The following is a 20,797-nucleotide window of genomic DNA, read 5'->3' on the forward strand; positions in this document are numbered from 1 at the left end:
AATGGAATGGAATGAAAGAACAACAGGAACGCATACAGACAAAGTTTAAATTGATGTATTTCTAACCGACCGTCTGACACGAAATCAACACGTTTTCAGCTGTGGTTTGACATCACAGGTATACCCCCACAGTGAAGATGCAGGGAGGACGTTTACCCTGGGATGACAGCTGGTCCAGATGCGCAAAGGGATTCTGACACTGAAACGTACAGGAACACTTTACCCTAAAGGTTATTGCACATGTAATAGAAGGTGGCCATGGACCAGCAACAGATACTCTGTAGTACATTCTCTGATTGATATGGACAGACAGAACAATGGGCAATGAATAGTTTTGACCGTTAGTCTTCAAAGTTACATTGGAGTACCAAGGTACTAGGTTTTTGTAAGCTGTCAAAATAGGTTAATAATTTGATTATATATTCAATTTGCAAAGACATTCCTAACTTCGCGAAAAAATAAACAAAATATTTTCAAATGATTATTTGATGTACTAATCTTAATAAGGATGAGCTTTTGTACCGCTGTTACTCCGGTTTTCGACCATACATGAAGTAGGAATTTAGGCCGGTTAAAGAGTTGATTCCACAATTTGTACTCATGTGGGAAGTAGAACCCTTCAATCACTTGATCACCCACCCGCTGTATTCTAGAAAAGACGCATTTATGAGTGCCTCGAAGATAAATAAATGTGAAGAGGGGTGTTGGAAATGTACGGCTGACTTACCCGCCTTGTCTCGGCCGGACCGGAAGTGTCTTGAAGGTCAAAGGAATCCCTGTAGCGAGTATTGGCCAAGATGGCGGCCAGTTCCCCGTCTACTGTTACTGCCTCCCCTGTCTGAAATGTGGAATGAACCTTCATGTTGTCGTGCACAATACATGATACAGTCTGACATGGTAAGAAACTGTCGTTGACAAAAGGACAAATAACACACTGTTTGGGCGTCTTGAGTTGATGATATCACGATCTTTATATCACTGTAGTTAATCTGTCATGCCACGACTGAATGTGGAATGAACATTGATGATGTCGTGGACAATGCATCAATACACTTTGGTATGGCATCACACAGTGAGAACCATTTGCTGAGAGCAACGCCAAATAAACACACTTGGGAGTTGAAATGGGCTTCACTCATTATACCCAATCAGTACGAACGTTCTAACCACTAGGCTGCACCACCGTCTCCAGAACAATTCGGAAATTAGACAATTTCCTGAGGATGTATATGCTATATATAGAGCCTTCATCACGAATGTTTTTTTAAATATGGGACATATCAACCGAGTCTTAGTTATATGTTCGACCGTTACATTTACAGCAAACCTCGTGCGGAGGCCACGAGAACAATGGTTAATTTGACATTGCTGACTGCAGTCTCATGTAGATTTGAACATGACGTACGGGCCGCCATGACAGTTTTATTTGTTGAGAGCTGGGATATTAGTGTGTTCAGTGTGTTGGGTAGAATGCTTTCTGAAATAATTTGGACATTTGTTTGTACTGACTAGGATAGATGTGACAGCATTTATTCATTGTTCTTGTTACCAGTTACCTGCGTACTTTTATTCGGTTGAACATCGTTGTCATTTAACACTGTAAACGCAGAGATTCGTTGGTCTTTTGACCTTGAGAGACTGCCTTTTTTACACAAGACAAACGTAAAGGAAAACTTACGGGTGACCGTAGAGATTGTTACATTTCTACTGTCAAAAATGAAAACAAATATCATCTGAAGCTTACTGTGAAAACAGTATGCGTGAAATGCTGACCTTACTTATTGGTAATTTATATGTGAAATTTGGGGACAGGGTATATAGGCAAGAGGCTGGCATTCTCCATGGGCACCAATTGTGCTCCATTTCTTGCTGATCTGTTTCTTTCTGCACGAATCGGAATTCTGTTTGGATTGGCAAAATAAAAAAAAGTTTAACTTAAGCTCCTGGTATATCGATGATCTGATATAGTTCAATAATGGTAAAAAAGCCAATTTCCTTCCTCTGATTCACGTGAACGAGAAATAAAAGAGGCCAGTGGAATCGCCTCGTTTGTTTCATAATTAGATCAATATATATAGATTTAGAGTGAACAAAAAACTCTCATCAAGAAGGTTTCACAAGAGGGTCGGCTGAATAGTCAACTTACTCTTCTACAAAAATATCGTAAAGAGTCATACGACTCTTGCTCAAAATATGTTTGATCAGGGTTACAGTATTCAAGGCCTTAGTAAAGCTTCGAAAGGTTTTAAGGTAGACTTGTGGGGGACTTTTCCAAATTAAGGCAACAGTGACCAAAATCTGTCGAGAAATTGACGTGTTATACCGACTGAATCTGTAAAGTCAACTTCAAATTTGTAACAATCCGGTAGCCTTTAATAGCAATTTGGCAACACTGTTACACTGTAGCACTTCCCTTTAGTATAGTAAGACGTTGTCCCAACACCACACAATACTTGTTGTTTGTAAACACCAGTTCCCGAGCTCCGGTGCAATAAGTGCCATTTCCTAAATTTACATACAGTTTATATCATAGGCTTATGTCGTAGATAACTGTTCTAGTTGAATTCTATACAGGGTTATATGAGTTCGATCTGTTTGTGAGATAGGACATGGCATATTTACAACTGATAACAGGTAGGGTTTATGATCCATTAGCTTTTGGCCTGACATCAATTACCAAAGCTTTCCATATATTCATACTGTGTAGCTTTTCTATGATAAATTGAGAATATATGATTTAACGTGCATGTGCAACACAATGTATATGCCAATCCATTCTATTAGAAGTGTAATGAAAATGTAATGAACTGTGTATTCTGCAATCCAGATGTTTACCATTACCATTTAAGTAAATGACCAATACTGAAATAATTTTGCTATTTATGCCGTGTGAAAATAAGTGGAATGATTCAAATGCGAGAATACAGAAGATCAAAGACCAACGAGTTTAATCATGTCAACCTCGTCCTGGAACATTGATCCTGAGGTTTACAATCAACATTAATAAAGAATTTTATTTTTTTTCGATGACCAGATAGTATAATGCACCTCGTTTATGTTGTTGCGTTTGTATAGATGCATGATTATGAATGCAGGTAGCACAACAAGAATTTCAAATGTTAGAGGCTATTATTGTGTTACGAGTACCAGCTTCGTACATGTAACTGTTTGTGTATTATGTTCTAGAGGTCTAAGTTCCAGATTCATGGAATCTTCTGCAATTGACACAGTTAGGATTTTTCAAATACTCAGAGGTTTTCCTAATGTTTGTGCAAATGGCTAGATCGCGCGCACACACACACTCGCACGCACTCTCGTACGCACGCACGCGTATTATACGTTTCTCTATTTCAGCGATCAAACTGGAATTGAAGAAATAAACTTCAAACACCAAATGCCCTTCTCGTGTTGTGACCAAAGAATATATGCAAAATCCTAAATTTACTGATAAAACATCACATAACTCGACATTTGATTTATAGTAATAATTTAGGCATTAACCTGTTCCTAACCAAGAAGTGAAGCCAACATAAGACTTTAGTGCTCCCAACGACAACATTTATTGAACAAAGGACTGCATCATCGTCGACTTTGTTTGAAATACCAGTGTTTATATGATAGAAGCATTACCAGGTACCACCCCGCGTGTCTCTCATGTGATTAGTGCCTTCATCAGTGAATATACTACTCGTAGATAATTACGATGAAGTGTTCGAATGAAGACTGTCAGAACAATTGTCAGAGCCATACTACGTACCATCTGTCCCCAGACTAATTCAAAGTTACACAACCACGACCAGTTCATTAACAATAACAATATTCGTTTGCCTGTATAACTAACTACAAGTGAAGTTAAACTGGTGGAGCTACATTACAAGTGTCTACTTTGCAAACAGCTGTTGTCATCAATGCCCAAACCTTATATCAGTGTATGTGTAGGCGTTCAATAATGTTTTTAATACCACAGATATATTATTTTTTAAATTGGCGTTTTAAATTGAATGTAGAATTTATCCATCCCTGGTCTGTTGAGTGTCATTAAGAACATTTGGCAGTGAATATACTGGGACACATTCACAAAGGCTGGCCTAGCTAATGTGAGAAGACCAACCAATGCCAAGTCGGAGTGGGACCCTTCAAGGACGTTGAAGAAATTATTGTCTTTGGCCATGTGGTAATCACTTGAAAGTAATGATGTTTGCGACAACTTGTCTATAAATGTGGACCCAAACACCAAATAGAATGTTCACAATTCTACTAACAGAATGCAACAGGGATAGAGCCCATCTGGCCTCCCCTCATCCTGGTTCCTGTTTTTCCATGGCAATATAGAAGGAAAAGGATGTTTGAGGGCAAGTAACTCTGAACTGTAACAAGCGAACAGTTATCCCGCTCTGTTACGAGTATTGAAGAATAGGAGGAAATTGCATACTGCATCAGGAACCATCATGTGAACACTGTTCAATGTGTGATATAGGCATATAAATAAAAGAAATTGATAGTTTTGTTGTTGTTTATGTTTCATTAGCCAGCTGTGTAAATGGGGATTTTCCAATATTTTGCCTCAGTTTGATAGCCACAGTTATCGTATGAAACCATGCATTGCTTGGACATCTTTGGAATAACAAATTGTTCAATGTGTGATATAGGCATATAAATAAAAGAAATTGATAATTTTGTTGTTGTTTATGTTTCATTAGCCAGCTGTGTAAATGGGGATTTTCCAATATTTTGCCTCAGTTTGATAGCCACAGTTATCGTATGAAACCATGCATTGCTTGAACATCTTTGGAATAACACATTGATCTGCTATGTCAAAGGTCAATGTCATAGCCAGACAAAAAAAATGTTAATGGCCAAACTCTTTTTTAGGGCAGGGATAGAAGTTGGCAAAAGGTCATACACTTACTTTTTATCCCCCCGGCATATAATGCGGGGGAATATAGTGAGCAAATATGTCTGTCCCTGTCCATTCGTCTGTCCGTCCGTAATCATTTCCTTTTCCGGGGCAGGATTCCCAAACGATTCAGTGTATTTGATCAAAACTTGGCAAATCTATCAGGCACATACTGAAGTGGTGCCTTTTGATATTTTGGGATTTTTCTAATTTTTAGTTTTTAAATGTTTATGGAATGAAGTTTGACATAGACTCAATTGGGGATGGGGTTCGTTTTCGGGGCAGAATTCGAAAACCATTCAGTGTATTTGATCGAAATTTGGCAAATCTATCAGGCACATACTGAAGTGGTGCCTTTTGATATTTTGTGATTTTTCTAATTTTTATTTTTTAAATGTTTATGGAATGAAGTTTGACATAGACTCAATTGGGGATGGGGTTCGTTTTCGGGGCAGAATTCGAAAACCATTCAGTGTATTTGATCGAAACTTGGCAAATCTATCAGGCACATACTGAAGTGGTGCCTTTTGATATTTTGTGATTTTTCTAATTTTTATTTTTTTAAATGTTTATTGAATGAAGTTTGACATAGACTCAATTGGGGATGGGGTTCGTTTTCGGGGCAGAATTCGAAAACCATTCAGTGTATTTGATCGAAACTTGGCAAATCTATTAGGCACATACTGAAGTGGTGCCTTTTGATATTTTGTGATTTTTCTAATTTTTATTTTTTTAAATGTTTATGGAATGAAGTTTGACATAGACTCAATTGGGGATGGGGTTCGTTTTCGGGGCAGAATTCGAAAACCATTCAGTGTATTTGATCGAAACTTGGCAAATCTATCAGGCACATACTGAAGTGGTGCCTTTTGATATTTTGGGATTTTTCTAATTTTTATTTTTTTCAATTTTTATGGAATGAAGTTTGACATAGACTCAATTGGGGATGGGGTTCGTTTCTGGGGCAGAATTCGAAAACCATTCAAAGTATTTGATCGAAACTTCGCATTCATATGGATGCAACCATTGTGGATCTTTTGTGGGTAAACAATGTATGCTTCTTAAAGAACTTTAAACTGTTGACTCATTACATACAGAATTGCACATTTACAAGTGGTTACTTTACAGACAGCTACCGGGGGTATATGCCACTTTCTGATGACTCTTGTTCTCTTATGTGCCTTTTCCTGCAGAAGTCTAAATAACTCTTATACGTATAGTTGTATATCATTGTCATATGGTTGTCAATATTACACTGAATGAAGCACTTTACAATTGTTTTTGAAATAGTCGCAACTGATATTGAAGGTCAAATTAGCTTTCAATGTCTTTCAGTAAAAATGTTCACAGTAACTGAGGAACAGCTCTCTGTAGTGTGATGAAATCTGGTACATGTCACCCTCAGAGTGAGGCATATAGTGTTTCAAACTTAAATGAAGCTGGTATGCTTGTAACAAGTACTTGTACCTTTACAAATAATCATATTATCATCTCACTAGGACCAAAGGCCCAAGTGAGCACACAGTCGATGAGTTTATACTTTCACTCCGAACAATCTGGAAGTCTGAACATGAAATTTAAGGATATCATCATACATGTATTAGAACTGATGTTTGTTCATTAAACAGCTTAACATCTAAAAAGAATTATAGATGAAATTGAAAAAAATGTCTTCTCCAAAAGTACATGCCCATAGATCTCAACTTTAAGGGGATATTTACAACTAAAATGACACAGAATATTACTACAGCTATCTGATATGCCCAGGCTAACATTATTTACCAGAAATAAGACATCTTGAAAAATTGCATCCAGATACCTGCCGGATACCTTCCGGATACCTTCAGCAATGTTCAATTTTCTTGGTTAGTTTCCAATATATATTTAGGTGTTTCACACTTAGTTGAACAAAATGCACCCCCCAAATTGTGACATGTTTTTAGAAACTCAGATTGAGGTATCCGGTGCCGGATCCTTGGTATCCAGTGCCGGATCCTTGGACACCCAGATTGAGGTATCCGGTGAGGTATCCGGTGCCGGATACCCGGATTCCAGGTGGCATACTTTCAGATGAGGTGTCCATGCCGGATACCACGGATCTGGTATCCGGCAAGGTATCTGCCACCGGATACCCGGACGCGTTTTGGGTAAGTGTCCGGAGGTATCCGGCAGGTATCCGGATACCGGAAACTGCTTTTTTTTTTGCTGTGTATAGTTAGCGTATCTGTTGTGGAACCCGTGCTCAGCAATAGTCTTAACGATGGTCGACTGCAAGTTATAGAGCCTTGGCCAGATCAGCCAGACATTGATGTCTCCGTAGGGATACGATGACACGAAATGAACCATTTAACCGAAGCAGCATAGAGTGAAGGGTGGGGGGTATTCAAACTTGGTATGTCCAGTGATGACCTACAAACAACTGAAAATGTATCCTCTATTATCCACACCAAAGACCCTTACAATGAACAGCTGGTTGGTTATGAAACCATACTACACAAGACAGATTACCTTATTAATTACACCTTTTAAAGATTTGAAATATTTGATAATCCAAACACCAAACGTCCGTACGGCAAATGTACTGGTAGATCGTCATCTCTTATTAGTACGTGTCATCGCACCTGGCGGGTTTGAATCTTTGCTCATAATACCAATCACTGGATTGTCTGGTTCAGGCTCGATTTATACAGACTGCCGGCACATAGCTAGAATGCTGCTGAGTGTGGCGTTAACATTGTCCATTGTACGATTCCGACCATATCATAAGCATTTTTATTTTCCCTATCCGAACAGAAATTCCGACTCGGCTGCGCAAGGATTGGAACACAGTTGATGCCCATATGGTGCCAATTTCTTGCCTAAATGTCCAATACCTAAATTTCGGATACATCTATGAGGGCGTCCAGTATATCCTATGTTGCTTTTTCGGTGAACTTCAGATGACATTTGTTTTACATTCACACTACTTGTCCTAAGCCTCTAAGGATGAGATGTAAACATGTTTTCGCGCCCGATCAAACATGTACACGGATTTGGTCAAACATTACGAATGGTTTCTATCACTCGTCTCACCTTAAAGGTCAGATTGACGTCCCATTTGAACTCCGACTCATGATCTTTGATGTTTCCTTTGTACGTCACAGAAGCTGGTCCCCTGTCACTTCCGCTTCCTAAACGGAACATCCGGTTGCCCGCGCAAAGGTACCTTCTTCCGGCTGACGATGTTGATGTTGAAACATTTAATTACAGAAACCAAAAGATGGCAATATGCACAAAATCAAAAGGTTCTGAGGTTGTACATGAATTGCCTTTATTCACAATCACTGTTTTTGCCTCAAAAATCGGGTAAAACAAGTTGGGTGGTCACTAAATCACTAGTGTGTATTGATAGGTCTAGGTGGAATGATTATTTTGGCAATTTTGACCCCAAAGAAGTGGATTCATATTGAAAGTATGTTACACTCCTTCCTTTAATGCCATTTTTAGGTCACTTGGTGCTTAAGTAAAGGGTAGACCAAGAGATTGTATGACAATTTCAACGAGTAAATATCGGATCTGAGTGGACTCACGTATTTAAACCATCACAAACATTAAATTTCGTCTAAAGAACCCACGCCCCTAACATGTGTAAACAACATTTCAGTTTTAAAACGGTAATAAACTGTGATAACACCACGTGAATTTCCCTTTTCGCTCTTTGGCGACTCGGTTTTTGAAATACAAGTCCCGGAGGAAGTATTTAGTTCATATAGGACCAACCCAAGCACATTTAGCAATCATCTAAATATACTACTACTACTACTACTACTACTACTACTACTACTACTACTACTACTAATTAAAATAATAATAATTTACAAATTATATGAAAGGTCACAGGCTCAAGTACAGCATTTACCCCCCTGGATACAAGACAGGCCAGTCCGAGTTTTACAATTAACCAACTAAAGGCAATGACGCCAGTGTGACGTAACTACTCACGTAGCAATGTTTTGAAACTATCGTTGACGTCGATAGGTCCGACGGAAGTGAGGTATGGCAGGGTGAAGCCTACGTCCTTGGCCGAGGACAGCAACTCATCTGGCAGCTGGGAACCAGTCACAGCCCAATCTACCAGAACATGTAACCATTCAATCACACAAACAGAAATATCCTGCACAAGTACTCTGGGAATCGGAAGCTTTCCATCTTCAGCGTATTGAAGCTATGAATGGCTTAGTTTCGAATGTCTATGAACTTTAACCAAACCACAAGAATGGAACTCTTCAAAAGACATGCTTTTCCTATGATTCAGTGTATGAATAATGTTTTTCAAAACTCCATGTCAACTTCTCATTTTTGATATGGTCCTATTTTTATCCCAACTTTTTCCGACAACCTAAATGGACCAATCAAATAGTCCATTATGAGAAAAATGACATTTACACCTGTGTCATCGCATGTTCCAATAAGTAACCCATTGGGATTCCGGGTTTGAAGAGGCCCAAAGCAACCTATGCTTGTCTATCGAGGCGACTTAACGAATCGGGTGGTCAGGCTCGGTAACTTGGTTACCTCACGGCATAAGAGGTTGCTAATAATATCAATCACGAGTTTGTCCGGTTCGGATTTGATTATTTAAATGTCATTGCCGTATAGCTGGAATATTTACCAGGCGTTAAACAACAAAGGAACAAAATAAAACTATCAGACATTAAGAACACGCAGCCTCACCCCAAAACTTCAGATCATCCCTGAGCTCGGCGGGGGCTGGTGTTTCAGCGTATATGTCATTCAAGTAGAGCTCACCACCATCCTGAATCGGGAAGGAATGAAACAATTATCTCCAACCCTATTGTCTCGACTTTAGTCCAGACATTTAATTTTGCAGACGCGTGAATACTAAACTGAGAGATGTGAATACTAAACTGCTATCCATAGTTCTTCCATGACATTTTAGAATCCTGCATTCTGATGGGTCCACCATGTGGTATTAAATGTACGTTAGACCACGATTTTGCTGCTGATCGCATTATATTTATTCAGAACAATTTGTTCTCAAATATTGGCATTACGTCAGTAACGTTAGTAAATAACGTGTTCCTGTTCCTCTATTCTATACATCAACTGTTGCAATATATTTCCGGTCGAAAACTTGACGAACACACACTTTGAGAGTGTATTGTCAAATTAAGTGACGTCAACACGGCTCTTCGTGACTGTGACGTCATGTCTACCGCGTCACAATACTTAGACTTCCCATCTATAGAATTTTGTGAGGTCACAACAGAGATGTGCACTTTAGAGCAAAACAATACAAAGGCTGCCTCATTTTTAGGGGTGTTAGTCATAATAATAATTACGGGATGTCTGCTTAGAATTCTGGTGAACATTATTGTTTGGGTTCATGAAGCAAACATAGAGGCAGACTAGAGCTGATCTCCAGCGATCCTTGAATTCGACCTTTCCACCTACTCCAAATATTAGGTTCATTTTGTTTATCACACCGATCAGTTCAGTTGTAACCAAACAGTTTGCGTTTACTTTGTCATTGTGCCATGGTAGAACGGAGACAAACAGCGTGTTTTCAGTTTTAGAGGTTTCCAACTCGATTTGATACCTATAATAGTTTCGAATTCGAAACCTCACGCTAACTTGGTCAGAATTGAATGACATTTACAGATATACGTTCGAAACCACTAAATTGAAAACGCACTATTGATACCTCCTAAATGGAATCAGACAAACATGCACCTCTTGCTTCTTTAAATTGGTAAAACTAATACTTGTGTATAGAATTCGGATATTCTATACTTATACTTACCTTCATCAATCTGAAGGCTTCAGCAAACGATTTTGACTTGTCTGGTATCAAGCAAAACACACCGTTTGATCTGTTCAAATGTACGTTGTCAATATACAAATTAATCTCTTAAAATGAAGAAGGATGTTGCCAATCAAGTTAATGCCCCCAAGATGTCAAATGTCCACTCAAAAGATCTGCACAATTCATTGTTCACTTATTTAATCATTAATCATATAAAACTGCATTGTGAATGTAAAAAGGACAAAGTAGCCATGATCTATCTTTTTCCACTCCCCTTTTACACAGGTACCCCTTTCAACAAAAAAGCAACAGAAACCGCAAGTGTCGAGAAACAGTAGGCCTTCAGAACGAGAAGCATATATTGATGGCTGGATATATCATAGGCTTTACAAACCAACAGAAGCAGAAACATTTAGGGCCATGTTTGCCCCATTTTATCTACATGCAAAGACAAGCCAATTGTTCAGCTAAAAAAAACCGGAACATATGATAAAGGTCAAATTGGAAATGTCGTCCATGTGTCTACCATAATATTTTTAAAAGATTGAATTTTGTAACCCTGATTTCAAAGAAAAGGGCAAAGGTTTCAGAAATTGTGACGCAGCGGCCGATTTAAGACGTTTTTATGGCCTATATTGTTCTAACATTTGACCGCGAGCACTTGGGTAATTTCATAGTCAGAATATGGACGCGAAGAAAGTGAAACTTGTGATGAAAATTCACCTTGGATTGTTCATTGCAAACCTTCCCTAGATGTTCGGAGCGTGAGCATGCTTCATAGTTATCTATAGGGGGGTAGTCTTTTTCAGTATTTAGAAATAAAGAAGTTATAAACTTTGTTCCACTCACACAATGACATCAAAACTTTGATCTTTAAGCTGGGACATGTTCTCGGCGTTTCCGACAAAGAACTCCGTGTTTTTCTTGTCGTATCCCCATCTGTTGCGGTGATAGTCCTCCCTGTTCACACACTCGGCAATCTGACAACACAAAATGGCACTATTCCTACAATTTCAATTATTGTGATGATTATGATAACGATTATGTGGATCGGATATGTATCACTTCATTTTACAATGAGATAAAAAAAAATATCGAGATAATGGAATTCTTGGCAACGAAGTTACACTGCATACACAAACTGTTGCAAACAGTAGGAGTACCTTAATTATGATGAAGTCATAACATATTTACTCAATCCATTTTCATGTATACAATTTCCACGTGACACTTACCAGATTTGGCGACAGGTCCACACCAACTACACTTCCGGTTGGGCCGACTAATTTGCTGAGGAGGAAAACGAGACTGCCTGATCCGCATCCAATGTCAAGGACACGTTTCCCTTCAATGCCTTCGGGGGTATTGAGTCCGCAACCGTAATACCTAGAAAGAAAGAAAGAAAGTCGAGTCCAATTAAAAGGATCCCATATTCGTGTGTATGGGTTTCGTAGTCACCAGTTGCCAGAACAGTTAGCAATTTTGGCATGATTTCCTTATCATTTTATCAACAACTTATGGCTAGAAAGCATCAGAAAAACACACACACATACATGTTTCGTTTGATTTGCATTGACATGTATGCTTTGGGCAACATGTATTTGATTGGACCTTAGTTATCTGGACCAGATGATAAAGTGTTTGATGCTGTGTAGCCTGTTGTCCAAACTGTTACAGCAACACCTGGATACTTAAAGGGAGTTTGATATCTTTCATCCATCAAAACAAGGCGTTACACTCTGCTTTCACGTCCCCAGAAATACGATACAGAAGTACACAAAACAGTGGGGAATATCAAGCTCCAATATCTGCATCCAGACACATCTTCCCGAGTCAAGGGAGTTAACTGACTATAAAAGTCCAGTTTCCACCCTTGCTGAACTAGGCTGGTATTATGGAGTTACGTTTTGTCTGGACTAGCGAGTCTATGCATAGTCCCATCAAAATCGCGCACCGAAATCAAAATCCGGTTCGTAAACTGTCGTGCAGATTTCGATCGATTGCAGGGTTTGCAAAGCATGTGCATCGCCAATTCGTTGTCAGCAGATATTTTCCAAATCCTTTCATGTTTTTAATCAAGGTGCTCACGTGATTTGATGCATTTCGCGATGTAAGACCCGTTTAATCACAATATAGATCTTGATTATCGATCAGATCGTCCTGACTGGGCGCCACCATCTAGACATAATTGGTAACAGCCACTGGTGGCGCAACGATCGAGCCCAGTAATTCCAGTCTAGTTCGGCAAGGGTGGAAACTGGACTTATAAAGTCAGTTAATTCCCTTGCCTCGGGAAGATGCTCCAGACAGGGAATATCAAACACTCATCCTACACGCTTTATAGACATAAGACAGAGACAGGGAATATCAAGCTCTCATCCCACACGCTTCATGGACGTGAGATACAGACCTACTCCAGACAGGGAATATCAAGCTCTCATCCCACACGCTTCATGGACGTGAGATACAGACCTACTCGAGACAGGAAATATCAAACACTCATCCTACACGCTTTATAGAATTAGGACAGAGACAGGGAATATCAAGCTCTCATCCCACACGCTTCATGGACGTGAGATGCAGACCTACTCCAGACAGGGAACATCAAGCTCTCATCCCACACACATCACATCATGCACCTACCTCTTCATCGTCTCAGGGTGTATCTGAGACACGATGTTCTTGATGTTGGGCGTCAGGTTCCAGTCATTGATAGCGCAGATGAAGTTGCACTTTACAGAAGTGGAGTCGTAGCAGTCTCTCAAAAAGTCGTGAATTTCACTCATCTTTGCTGGGCTGACTTTTCTCAAATCGTAATGCTGTAAACTTGAAAAATTGGGATGTATTTTACGACACTTTGTTTAACAATCACACATTATTTAACCAAAAATCCTCACACCCGTCTTTTTTACTAAACAACCTCACATCCAGATGTAACATAAACAACCTCTTACCCAGGTGGTGTTAAATAACTGTTAAATAACGTCAACCTATCCTCTTACCAAGCCGCTTGAGTCGGTTTTAGTTTACTCCGAAGGTTATATTGACGATTGTGCGGAGCACTTTACCGGAACGGTCTGCTGATGTGTCGACCCTCTTTACTTGAACAAAGTCTGCTGTTGTGTCGTCCCTCTTTACCTGAACAAAGTCTGCTGTTGTGTCGTCCCTCTTTACCTGAACAAAGTCTGCTGTTGTGTCGTCCCTCTTTACCTGAACAGTCTGCTGTTGTGTCGTCCCTCTTTACCTGAACAATCTGCTGTTGTGTCGTCCCTCTTTACCTGAACAGTCTGCTGTTGTGTCGTCCCTCTTTACCTGAACAAAGTCTGCTGTTGTGTCGCCCCTCTTTACCTGAACAATCTGCTGTTGTGTCGTCCCTCTTTACCTGAACAGTCTGCTGTTGTGTCGCCCCTCTTTACCTCAACAAAGTCTGCTGTTGTGTCGTCCCTCTTTACTTGAACAAAGTCTGCTGTTGTGTCGTCCCTCTTTACCTGAACAAAGTCTGCTGTTGTGTCGCCCCTCTTTACCTGAACAAAGTCTGCTGTTGTGTCGTCCCTCTTTACCTGAACAGTCTGCTGTTGTGTCGTCCCTCTTTACCTGAACAATCTGCTGTTGTGTCGTCCCTCTTTACCTGAACAGTCTGCTGTTGTGTCGTCCCTCTTTACCTGAACAAAGTCTGCTGTTGTGTCGCCCCTCTTTACCTGAACAATCTGCTGTTGTGTCGTCCCTCTGTACCTGAACAGTCTGCTGTTGTGTCGCCCCTCTTTACCTCAACAAAGTCTGCTGTTGTGTCGTCCCTCTTTACTTGAACAAAGTCTGCTGTTGTGTCGTCCCTCTTTGCCTGAACAATCTGCTGTTGTGTCGTCCCTCTTTACGTCATCCAGCAAATGCAGTGAGACTTATACACATGCGTCAGCCGTGTACACGATCAGTTTCAATCTGACAAATGAAGTTGTTTTAATGAATATAATTAATTTTCCGTTGTGTTCATTGTAATTCCTGCATTCTGATTAGCCGACCGATGTGCAAACGTTTGTAAGAATCCGCTAAGCGGATTCATATCCTTAAAAAAATCTGCATGTATTGAGTCTCCTATTTGTAGGGTGCGTGCGACATCTGGCTTTCATTATCTACAAAAGCTGCCATGTTCATGGATGATATACGATACATAAAGGATGTATAATTATAATAAAAGGAAAGCCCTGGTATACATAAAGTGCAAATATCATGAAAAATAGTAATAGATATTTCTTACATCATTAAAATATATAGCCAGTATGGTGTACAATACGAAGGTGGGGAAAAAAACAGTGTAAAAATGTAAACTTAATACTGTTGAGCTTTATTAAAAGTGCGTATTTTGAGGTCTGTATTTGTTACGGCCAAATCGGATCTTAAAGGCGCTAACGAGGAGCCCTGGCTTAATTAGCACGGCCGGCTAGGCCTGCAAGCTGATTGGGTATTGCCCCCTGCCGGTACAGAATATACACAATCCGTACATTGATTGTGGGGAGACCTGTGTTGTATATATATATTACCGGTATGGAATCCATGCATGTCAAGAGTATGACACAAACGGAGGCGTGTCAAGTTTACTAGATTTAACATTAATTATAAAATTTTAACATTGTAAGGTATATTCTTTTTAGGGGCGCGGCCTACCCCTTCCAGTCAGTGCCGTCAGAAAGATAAACATCGAATGAACACTATAAATATAGCGACAAAACCCTTTCCATATCCAATAGCAATATCTGCATAAAGCAGATTCCTGAGTAAGTGTTAATGAATCACTATCAAATAGAGATGATATCAGGTGTTCGTGAAAAGGTGAGCGTATCCTGCCCCACCGGTGGCAACCGTCACAAACACATGCGAAGGCAAGTCAAGTATATATGTATATAATTTTCATGAAGAGTATATTCATTGAATTTAATGGATCTTCATGGGACATGGGTGAATATTTTAGCATGAAGTAAGACTTTCTGATACTTGCTTTGATCAACGACGTATATACGTCTTTGCTCTGATACTTGCTTTGATCAACGACGTATATACGTCTTTGCTCTGATACTTGCTTTGATCAACGACGTATATACGTCTTTGCTCTGATACTTGCTGACACAGAAGTCACTGATGCATTTCAAACACTCTGGACCTACTGAACATGATGGGAAGAAAACTTTCCCTTTGCACATCGCTTTGTGTGTCTGTCGTATGACCGAACCAGCAACATTGTCAATGCCAATGATTCCATCAAAAAGAACTGTTCACGCAACAGAGCCGATCAATTAAGAATATTCCACAAACAGCTGCGGCATTGTATAAAAACACAAAGCGAGTTGCCTACCGTGCTGGACACACATGGGGTCAGGCCCTTGAAAGAGATCCAGCTCTCCATTGTCCAAGTAAAGTGGGGTTGGTTTTAAACTCCAACAGATTCATAGGAACCCTTCTGGACTAAACTATAAGAGGCGTTCCGGTCATGTAGAGAGCTGCTAAAGTGGGGATAAAAGACAGTTTGCAGATGCAGAGTGTGATGAACTTGTGTTGTTAATATGACAAGGGCATGGCATTAGTCTCCTTTTGCAAATTTATCCATTTTGCGTATCAAGGTTGCAGTGTTCCAAATTACGTCTCGTTGCTGTTTTGTATCTGGCGGCCATTTTAAAATTTGGAGTTTTATCAATTTCTAAAGGTCTACAACTAAGAAAACAGCAGCATGCACTATTCTACAGAAAGCCTCGCAACACCTGGTCACAGAGCGAATACGCCACCATCGCAAAACCAAGTCCATCTCCCAAGATGCCATCACAAAACACCAAAACTACCTTCTCAGTTACTACCTTAACAATAAGTTAACCCAGAAATATGTACGTAAAAAAATTCAGTGTGAAGCCAACAAACAACTAGGTTTACCAAATCAATAAAATTACTGCAAAGTAATTTCAATGACAGTATACAACAAAGTGACAGTACAAATGGCAGTGGTAATAATAATCACCCAGCCGCAACAGTGGTCAAGCTTCCAAAAGTAGGCCTAAGTCGGATATTCAGGGTGAAAACAGTGATATTCACACATCCGCTGGTTTGATGCAATGTGAGATGTAATGTGAGATGCGAGAGGCACGTTCTTGTCATCGTATTTGGCCTAAATACCTTCTAGAAGTGTCCAGACAGTGCTGGTGGAGTCGAGCTGTTCCGGAAGATTACACTTGACTCCAAAGAGCATCTAAATATAGTAACTTCAAAACCACTGCTTACATTAGATAGTACTACATTCCTGACAACTTAATCAATTACACTGCCATATTGCAATATGTTTACACGAATGTCCTTCCCTTTTCATAATTAATCCCTTAGATGTGGGCTATTTTCTGTCATCTAGACACGTGAAGTTCCGGGTTAGAATAGGTCTTCACAACCCATGCTTGCCCAAAGAGGCTACTATGCTTGTCGTAAAAGGAGACTAACGGGATCGGGTGGTTGATGTTTGCCATCGTATCCAAATTGTGTAGATCGATATTCAGACCGCCGTCATACAGCTGAAATATTGCTGAGACTGCGGCGTTAAACAAAACAAATTGTGTCATCTCATACCTTTCTAAACTTTGAGATAGATGTCCATCCCTTTCAGTTACCTGGATTCCTCGAGATAATAACTTAATATTCTTGTAATTTAATCTGACTCTCTTAAATGGTTCAGAAACCTGGATTCTTCGAGATAACTACTGATTTCGAAGAGATAATACCTTGATTCCAAGCGACGATACCTGGATTCCGAGAGATAATACCTGGACTCCAAGAGATAATACCTTGATTCCAAGCGACGATACCTGGATTCCTAGAGATATTACCTGGGGGACACAACTTAATATACATGTGATATTATCTGACTATTAAGTTGTTCAGAAACCTGTGCCTAGACAATGCTCTATAATATTTTATGTGCTGGAACGTTCACCCGACAAAAACAGATGACACTGCTGTGTTTTTCTACTTATCAGGACATCCGCCCACCTTGAGGAAGTCCCCTGTCTGTTCCCTGTACATCCAGGGCCGTGGTTCAGGGCATGCATGTTGTGTTAACAATTCTCAGTTTACAGAGCAAGGAACACAACACAACTTACCAATAGTCAACAATACTTTTATGTCGAGCATTGTTCCAGCAGCACCAGCCTTTGTTGCCTTTTGAGGCACAATCGAGCCTGTTCTTTCTACGAAGATTTCAAGGAGAGACACATGACTCTTGCTCAAAAGCTGTTGGATCAAGGTTACAACATTCAAGGTTAAGCTTGCAGAATGTTTTTGATTGACATGCGCTACAAAACGGACCATCCCTTAGTAGCTCTACAAAATATGGCTCCGGGTCCCAAGGTCTACCATCTGGAACCTCATCCATGCTGAGACGAGGTCAGGAAGAAGCTGGGGTCCAGCTGTTAACATACAAGTCTTGACCATTGTCTGTATCAGTCCCCGAACCACAATATGTTCCCTTCCACCCAGCCCTCACTGTAATGTATATCCCTAACAAAGCAAGTCTAGATCCCTGTCTCACTGCTGCTCCTTTTCAATATAAATTTAGTTGCTTGTTAAGATAATTTATTTTATTTTATCAGAGACTGTGTTAATCAAGATATGGCCATTGATTTTCAATTCAATTTCATGCGATATTTCTTGCACAAGTATATATGTATGTATGCAGTTACTATCAGCTATTTAGTTCAGAGATGAATTTTATCTGAGATAGATTATAATATACAGGTAGGATTTCTGTAATACATTGTAATTATTATCCCCGCGAATATCCACGTTGTGATATATGTTTGCATCACTAAGACAGAAACTAACCAAACCAACATAGCGATGAGGATTTTATTACCGTTTCATTCAGTATCTGCCCTGTATCGTCCTTTAAGCTTACATAAAATGACCATCTGTCATAAGTCTTCATATAAATGAAGTATTTGATAAAACCATAAGTATAAACTGAAATGTATAAAAGTTGCATCCTATGGTTAGAACAGTTACTGAAATTTTGACCGCTTACCGAAACAATAGTGTCAGTCTATATGTATGAATACTTCACCAACGGCCCCTAGCTGTTATTCCATGTCGCGGTCCCTAGCTGTTATTCCATGTCGCGGTCACTAGCTGTTATACATACAATGACAAAGCGGTGAGACCCGTGAAGATCCGGGGTAGAATAGGTCTTCAGCAACCCATGCTTGCCGTAAAAGGCGACTATGCTTGTCGTAAGAGGCGACTAACCGGATCGGGTGGTCAGGCTCGCTGACTTGGTTGATGCATGTCATCGATCCCAATTGCGTGGATCGATGCTCATGATATTAATCACTGGATTGTCTGGTCCAGAATATTACATACCTCGGTCATATAGCTGGAATATTGCTGAGTGCAGCGTTGGACAAGAAACTAACCAAACCAACATAGCGATGAGGATTTTATTGCCGTTTCATTCAGTATCTGCCCTGTATCGTCCTTTAAGCTTACATAAAATGATCATCTGTCATAAGTCTTCATATAAGTGAAGTATTTGATAAAACCATAAGTATAAACTGAAATGTATAAAAGATGCATCCTATGGTTAGAACAGTTACTGAAATTTTGACAGCTTAACGAAACAATAGTGTCAGTCTATATGTATGAATACTTCTCCAATGAGAATATACAAAATACAAAAGCGAAATCGGCGGTGATGGACCGGGACAATTCTATCTGTTCAGCGCGGTAGGGAAAGATTCGTTCGATGTCAAGGTACCTGCTGTGGTTGAGTGAATCTGATAAGTCATAAGTTATTCCATGTCCCGGTCCCTAGCTGTTATTCCATGTCGCGGTCCCTTGGCGTTATTCCATGTCGCGGTCCCTAGCTGTTATTCCATGTCGCGGTCCCTAGCTGTTATTCCATGTCGCGATCCCTAGCCGTTATTCCATGTCGCGGTCCCTAGCTGTTATTCCATATCCCGGTCCCTAGCTGTTATTCCATGTCGCGGTCCCTAGCTGTTATTCCATATCCCGGTCCCTAGCTGTTATTCCATGTCGCGATCCCTAGCTGTTATTCCATGTCGCGTTCCCTACTTGTTAATCCATATCCCGGTCCCTAGCTGTTATTCCATATCCCGATCCCTAGCTGTTATTCCATGTCGCGTTCCCTACTTGTTATTCCATATCCCGGTCCCTAGCTGTTATTCCATGTCGCGTTCCCTACTTGTTATTCCATATCCCGGTCCCTAGCTGTTATTCCATGTCGCGTTCCCTACTTGTTATTCCATATCCCGGTCCCTAGCTGTTATTCCATATCCCGGTCCCTAGCTGTTATTCCATGTCGCGATCCCTAGCTGTTATTCCATGTCGCGGTCCCTAGCTGTTATTCCATGTCCCGGTCCCTAGCTGTTATTCCATGTCCCGGTCCCTAGCCGTTATTCCATGTCGCGGTCCCTAGCTGTTATTCCATGTCGCGGTCCCTAGCTGTTATTCCATGTCGCGGTCCCTAGCTGTTATTCCATGTCGCGATCCCTAGCCGTTATTCCATGTCGCGGTCCCTAGCTGTTATTCCATATCCCGGTCCCTAGCCGTTATTCCATGTCGCGATCCCTAGCCGTTATTCCATGTCGCGGTCCCCAGAACTTATTCCGTGTCGCGATCCCTAGCCGTTATTCCATGTCGCGGTACTACTTTTTTTGAAAATTCGATGTCCCAGTCCAACACCAAATCATCAGATTAATAACTGTTAATGTGAAAAAGTATGTTCCTACAAAGAAAACCTTTTCATAATTTACACAATGGAACTTCGTTTAGTCTAATCACTGATGATATATCGTTTGAGCCGATGTAACGATATAAACCGGATGAACCATTATCGGCACTCAGCTCATCTCGAACTTCGAATACTTCGATATAACCTCGATAATCCATTGCTTAAGCGAATAAACAAGTTTTTCGTATGTATCATTAAATCATTCATTCAATTCTTTGAGGTGAGGTGAAATGGGGTTAAATGTCGCGTCCAAGAGTATAGCACTTATTTAGCGACGTGCATGTACGTGTGTGTGTGTGGCTGCTTGTACTAGTCCGGACTGATG

The 20,797-nt window shown here is 40.2% G+C and overlaps 1 protein-coding gene across 1 annotated transcript; it reads right to left on the reverse strand.

Moving 5' to 3' along the window:
• Nucleotides 1-56: 56 nt before the first annotated feature.
• Nucleotides 57-14,439, reverse strand: LOC124135894 (arsenite methyltransferase-like). The gene is made up of 9 exons (XM_046501562.2): nt 13,347-14,439; nt 11,939-12,089; nt 11,553-11,683; nt 10,701-10,770; nt 9,611-9,692; nt 8,879-9,007; nt 7,970-8,112; nt 728-838; nt 57-199 (listed from the first exon to the last, which is right to left on the reverse strand). The coding sequence occupies exons 1-9, from the start codon at nt 13,487-13,489 to the stop codon at nt 113-115; spliced, it is 1,047 nt and encodes a 348-aa protein (XP_046357518.2). The 5' UTR covers nt 13,490-14,439; the 3' UTR covers nt 57-112.
• Between the last annotated feature and the right edge of the window lie 6,358 nt (nt 14,440-20,797).

The sequence above is a fragment of the Haliotis rufescens genome, unplaced genomic scaffold (genome assembly GCF_023055435.1).
Source record: "Haliotis rufescens isolate VD_foot unplaced genomic scaffold, xgHalRufe1.0.p SCAF_4, whole genome shotgun sequence".
Taxonomy (NCBI): domain Eukaryota; kingdom Metazoa; phylum Mollusca; class Gastropoda; order Lepetellida; family Haliotidae; genus Haliotis; species Haliotis rufescens.

Bases quoted from the DNA above. Each gene is read 5' to 3' on its own strand.
- LOC124135894 (XM_046501562.2), bottom strand. From the start codon at position 13,489: ATGAGTGAAATTCACGACTTTTTGAGAGACTGCTACGACTCCACTTCT. The intron at 11,684-11,938 runs GTAAGTGTCACG...TTGTGTTGTCAG, and splicing joins TGGACCTGTCGCCAAATCTG to ATTGCCGAGTGTGTGAACAG. The intron at 8,113-8,878 runs GTGAGTAGTTAC...CAACATCGTCAG, and splicing joins TAGTTTCAAAACATTGCTAC to CCGGAAGAAGGTACCTTTGC.